Source organism: Pseudophryne corroboree, chromosome 10 (genome assembly GCF_028390025.1).
Source record: "Pseudophryne corroboree isolate aPseCor3 chromosome 10, aPseCor3.hap2, whole genome shotgun sequence".
Taxonomy (NCBI): Eukaryota; Metazoa; Chordata; class Amphibia; order Anura; family Myobatrachidae; genus Pseudophryne; species Pseudophryne corroboree.
The window spans coordinates 16,866,720-16,872,719 of record NC_086453.1 but is presented as its reverse complement, the minus strand read 5'-3'; the positions used below and the strand labels follow the sequence as shown (position 1 = coordinate 16,872,719).

Sequence of the window (6,000 nt, the reverse complement as noted above, 5' to 3'; positions counted from 1 at the left end):
CACCACACCCTATTGCTCTTTATTCACATTAGATGACACAGTAGTGCCCTTTCTATACGCAACGCCACATAGTAGAGCACCTTATACACATAATGCCACACATCAGTAATGCATTTATACACATAATTCCACACAGTAATGCCCCTTACACATATGAGACACCTTATTAATGTTCTTAGAAATATAATGACACACATAGTGCCGCCTACACATTTGCTGCACATTATTAGTGCCCCTATACACATAATGAACACACATACAGTAGTACCCTGTTACACATATGCCGCACATTATTAGTGCCCTTATACACATAATGACACACAGTGCCCTTTACACATATGTAGCACACTATTAATGCATTTTTACATGACACACATAATGCTCCTTACACATATTCCGAACACTACTGCACAACCAACCCACTCACATGCACACAGCACTCACACTGCCACTAACACTGTGACCTCTGCCTCTGCTTTATACAGATGTGTCCTCATAAATCTTGTCTCAATGCTAACGTCGGGCACCTTTTTTTTAATTAAAATTATTTGCATTGCTATGTGACTAGGATGCACAAGCAGCTTATGCTGATTAAACTGATATGCAGCATGCCTATATACTGTGTGAGACTGTGGCTGTATCTGCATATGAAATGCCACACACAGAATATAGGCATGCCGCATATCATTTTAATCAGCAGAAGCTGCTGATGCCCCTAGGCATATCAAATGCCCTAGGCAATTGCCTAGTTTGCCTATGCCTATGACCGGCTCTGTGTGTGACTGACCGTTTGTGAAGACTTTGCCTGCTGCAGCCCTTGTAGTTCTGTATAAGAATCTTCTTCTTTCTTTTAAAATAAAGCTATCAATAGGCTGCCTGAGGCAGCCCCCTGTTAAGTGCCTGCTTACTGCATGGCACCAAATTACAAACTGAGCTCCTGTGCACGGAGGCGGGGTTACAGAGGAGGCGGCGCTGTGCTTCTTAGGAACAGTCAAAAGCTTTAAGCCTGTTGGTGCCTCGGATCAAGATCCTACTCTACACCCCAATGTGAATCCTTGTGGAGCCCAGCGTACCCCGCAACAGAAATATAAACTACTGACGCTTCGTTACACGGGGGCTGACATTGTGCTTATAGTTTTGTTTCCCGATATGCCGAGCTTTCTGAGCATGTTTTCTTGTCATTGGAACATCGGATATCTCCATAGACCAGTAAGGCTGTTGCCTTTTATTTTATTTTTCCTTCAATTCTACAGATATAGTAACGATGAGTATTGTACTGCAGACGTCTGTAATAACCTGCGCCAGCGGCTGCAGTCTGCGGGTAACCAGGGAAATCTCAGCAGGATCCTATAAAGAGATATCTCCCACCAATGTGCTTGGAGAATATAGAAATGGCGGTGAAATATGTACAGTACCTACCCGGATTTATTCTCACGCCCATTCTAAAGGCCCATACACACTTGCCGATAAAATGAGCGACGTCGCTCATTTTCCCCCTCCGTGAGCAACGTCGCTCATTTTATCGGCAAGTGTGTATGCCGCAAGCGATGACCGATGCGCGGCCCCGCGGGTCGGCAACGATCGTCGCTGTCGCCAGTGCATGCATGCAGGATCTGGACTGTCGTCCACGACCTGCATCCAGGGCTGGCGGAGGCGTGATTTCACTGAGCGATATGAGCGGTCACATTACTCAGTGTGTACAGTCGGCCGCTGACCGGCCGGCCCAGTAGGGGGAAACATTAGACGACGTCACTCACAGAGCGACATCGTCTAATGTGTACGGACCTTAAGTATTCATATTGTTTTGTTAATAAGAGGCTGTCCTATGTTTAATCACTGATCAGTCCCCCCTGCCCCCCATCTCTGCAACAAGGTGGCGGCAGGGCTATAACACCGGAGGGCTGGTGTCATCAGGACTAGAGGGTTTACGCTGACCCATAAAAAAGCTTCTTCTTTTTTGTGCGGGGGCAGGGAGGGGATATTAATAATAATATAAAAAAAATATTGTGACACACGTGTAGGAGGGGTACTTAAGTGGGGTCCATTGACGCTGGGTGTGAGGGTGGGGCTTCTGCTAGGGATTCTGTTACCACCAGGGGGTGTAGAGTTTGATATTTCAGGGGACCTTATGTCACTAGGGGGAATATTTGTGATGGGGGTAGGAAGTCAAATTAGTGGGGCAATGGGGGCCTATGGACACAGGGTTGGCAGGTGGGGTGCAAAATACCGCTTGCTATATTTTATTTTAAATAACATTTTTAAATCTATCTTTAATATATTTGAAACTTTATTAAATAAAAAAATAAAAAGAGTTTCTGAGCGGTTTGGAGAGGGGGGAAATCTTGTTAAGTGGCTAACATGATATCCGGGAAAATGATACATTCCATTTATTTTTTTCTGTGTTTGTTATTGGTGCTCTAATGTCATTGTCTGGAGGCCCCTGTTCCCCTGAAGAGAGCTTAGAATTGTGCATGCTGCTTATGCTCCATACTCTCTCCCAGGCCGTCGTCCTACAGCGACCTATAGAGGAACCCGGCCCAGGAACAAGCATAGCGCAGTCTGGTGACCCTGGCGTGGAAGGTACGTCAGAGTACACAGCTCGCCCTGTGCGCCCACTGCCGGCCGGGTACAGAGCATAGCACATAACTCAATGTAACTGTAACTGACCCCCTTAAATAACTTTACTGTATATCAATGTGTCCGGTAAATGACAATTCATAATTTTATTATTACAGAAATGAATAACAATGTGATTTATCAATCCTCAGTTTGCAAATTAAGAAACATAAATTATAAAATGATTGGAAAACATCGATGTCTCATTCTGATTTTCGGATCCCACGGGTCTCTAGTTGGAGGCGATGGTCTGAAAGACAAAATCATAATTTGTTTCAATTATCTTTTATTTCCAAACGCAATGCTGTACAGTGCATCTATTATGGATCTTGCACAAGACATAAGAGGCCGGTGGTCAGACGGATAATCTGCAGGACCGTAGAGAGATTGGACAGACCTCGGTAAAGCAGGTGGGTGTGGCCTAATCATAAAGGCGTGGCCACACTCCTTTTTAAGAAAAAACACATGAAAAATATACTTTTAATGTGCCACGCAGCGGTGCCTGTGTACACATGGGGGCGCTGTGCACCACTTAGCCAAGCACAGATCCAAGTGGGGGCGAACAGTGCGATCACTAACCCTCTTGCGGGTTAGGACCACACATAGCGGCAGACTCACTGAAGAGAAATGCCACAGTTGGGCTGACAGGAAGGAAGGGGGAATGAAGACCCAGGCCCCTTCAACGAGCCCAGGCAATTAGTACCTGCCCCACTGCGTCATCGGACCCATACTAAGTATTGATCACACGTGTATGCAGGAAGAGTCTCCTTACATCAGGCGCCTCCTGCTGCATTACCGTATCTGTGCATCGCTGCTGCTTCCGGGTAATTGCAATGCGCTTTCCGGTGGCACCTGAATGAGGCGCGCTGTGTCTAGGCTCCGGTCTCCACAGGGTGTACTGAGCAGCGTCAAGTTCTTACCGTGCTGATCCAGCTGTTGTACTCCGAGACACGAGTGAAGACAGAGGGCTTCTTGTAGTAGTTACATCCAAGAGAGGAGCCGAAGCTGACGACACCATGGACCTCCCATGAGCCTTGATCGTTCAAGCAGTTCAGGGGTCCACCGGAGTCTCCCTGTCATATAAAAGTGTAAGCTCTTGTGAACAGACAAGTGAAGCAAATGAAAATATGTCATATTAACCAAGCATTGAAAGAAGTAGGGCTACATGTAATAGGGTGCGACTAACGGCGCAAGTACAAACTCGCATTAACGTGTTTGTATACACATATAGCTCCTCTAGGTCCGGCTGGGTTCGGGTGATGCTTTTTTTATCTTTAACCCACTGGATGCCTACTTGCAGAAGAGGATCGAGCACACCATGGACAGGGTAAGCATATATGAGTGTTTTTATTAAAGCTATACTATATACAGTGTGTGTCCTGTCTTTATTTTAAGATTTATTTGATAGGATGACTATAGGTACCATCAGGCCCTTAACGCCCCGCATGCTGGTACTTGTAGTTCTCCAAGTACCGGCAAACGGGGGAGGCCTGCTGGAACCTGTGGTCCTGTAAAAGACCATTTTTATCTAACTTTACTGAAATGCTATCAACTTGGCACCCAACGCCCAGGGATGCCGGGGACAGCCCCGGACTTCAGCCCAGGCCTTGAGTGCCCTTGAGAGGGGGGACCCCGTTATTGGTGGGCTTCCCACTTCCCCAGGAATCCTTGGCCTGAGTTGACTTGTTAGGGGGGAGAATGTTTTGGCCAGGGGACGCCATCAAGTGTGTGTCCCCACGTTTTGGGTCTTGTATGTTTAGAACCAGCGCCGGTTCCAAGAGCACGGTACTGGTTCATTAAATACAAGGGAACCCTACATATTTTTTTCCTATATTTTTTTGAACCAAAGTTGACTCAAACAGCCCACACTGGTCATGCTTTATGCTTTGGGGGGGAGGGGGGGATTCTTCATGTAGTTTTTTTTCTCTGATTTTTAACTTTTTTATAACTTTTACACATGTGGAAATGCGAGTTACCATACATGCGAGTTTAGATGTTTAGCCTATTACGTGTGCGAGTTCTGAAAATGTGCCAGTTTAGCGCTAAACTAGCACGCTATTACATTTAGCCATCAATGTTCAGGACGCATTGGTAAGAAGAAATTACTTGTTTCCCTAACTAAGGAGGCACTTGATAGATGATCTATCAATCTACGGCACGATTCCCCAACAGGTGATACATGTACCCAACGGGCAGGGCTGAATTAAGGTGATACAGGATTCCTTGTTTGGAATTTACAATCAGTAAGGGGTACGTGATATGTAATCTGCACCATGGACATTAGATGGACAGATCAGAAGCAATAGGGAAAAAGGAAAAGTGATTTCCGCCACTACTATGGGGGATATTCAATTATCCGCAAATTCGCGGCAATTTTGCGCCCAAAATTTTTTCGCGGCAATCGGCCGAAAATTGCCGCGAAAACGCTCCGTTTTTCCATTTTCCGCAAATTCGCTGCAATTTTGCGCCCGAAAATTTTTCGCGGTAATCGGCCGAAAATTGCCGCGAAAACGCTCCATTTTTCGACCTATTCAATTCCGACCGGGTTTCACGTGAAAATTCTTGCAGTGAAAAGTGCAGGTGAAAATGGAGAAATCAGCCTGTACCCCAAAAAATGCTAAACTAACATAGGAAAACAGAAGAGAAGTGTGTTAGAGATCATATTAGAGAGTTTTTGGGGACTTAAATTGTATGAAATGGCGGTTATATGCATTTTTTTTTAAATGCAAAAAAATGATAGAAAGCAAGTTTTTTTGAGCAAAATAAATGCTCTCATTAAATTTGGGGTACATGAAAATGGGTATAAGTATATATTTGGGTCATTTTAGGGTACTTTAAAAAAAAGTGGAAACAGACCGATTACTCCCATCTGCAAGCCTAAAAAACACCTGTCCCACTCATAAAGCACCCCAATATACCTGTCCCATACCTTGAACCCCAATTTCCATCACTTTTTACTTTTTCACCCCGAAAATTACATGTCATTATTGGCCAATTAAAAATAATTAAAAACTTCAACGTGCCTAATTAGTCATAAAGGGGGGTGTCCCAGGAGTTCTGTACCATATCCAAACATTTTTACCTTAAAATAGTGACTTTTCCCAACTTTTCACCTGCTGCAGAGAAGGTGAAGTGAAATTAGTGAAAACATGATCACCGATAAATTTTCCAGGATAATTGAATAGGCTGTAATTGCATTTCACGTGAAAAGTCCGGTTTTTCACCCGAAAACCGGACTTTTCACGTGAAAAGTCCGTTATCACTGCTAATTGAATATGGCCCTATATATTGTCTACAGAGTGGGAAAATATTTAATTGATGAATTGAAAAAAAAACCATATAAGGTGGTATTAAATGCCAAACACGGGGACATGTAGGTTTCAC

General features: G+C 44.5%; 1 protein-coding gene across 1 annotated transcript in view; it reads right to left on the bottom strand.

Annotated features, from left to right (window-relative positions):
- Window positions 1-2,622: 2,622 nt before the first annotated feature.
- The window catches only part of LOC134966858 (chymotrypsin-like elastase family member 2A), a 37,350-nt gene continuing 33,972 nt past the window's right edge, over window positions 2,623-6,000 (bottom strand). The window contains exons 7-8 of the mRNA XM_063943900.1: window positions 3,537-3,689; window positions 2,623-2,866 (exon numbers count right to left, since the gene is read on the bottom strand). Of these exons, the coding sequence (XP_063799970.1) occupies window positions 2,849-2,866; window positions 3,537-3,689 (171 nt within the window). The 3' untranslated portion in view covers window positions 2,623-2,848. The remainder of the gene's footprint in view (window positions 2,867-3,536; window positions 3,690-6,000) is intronic.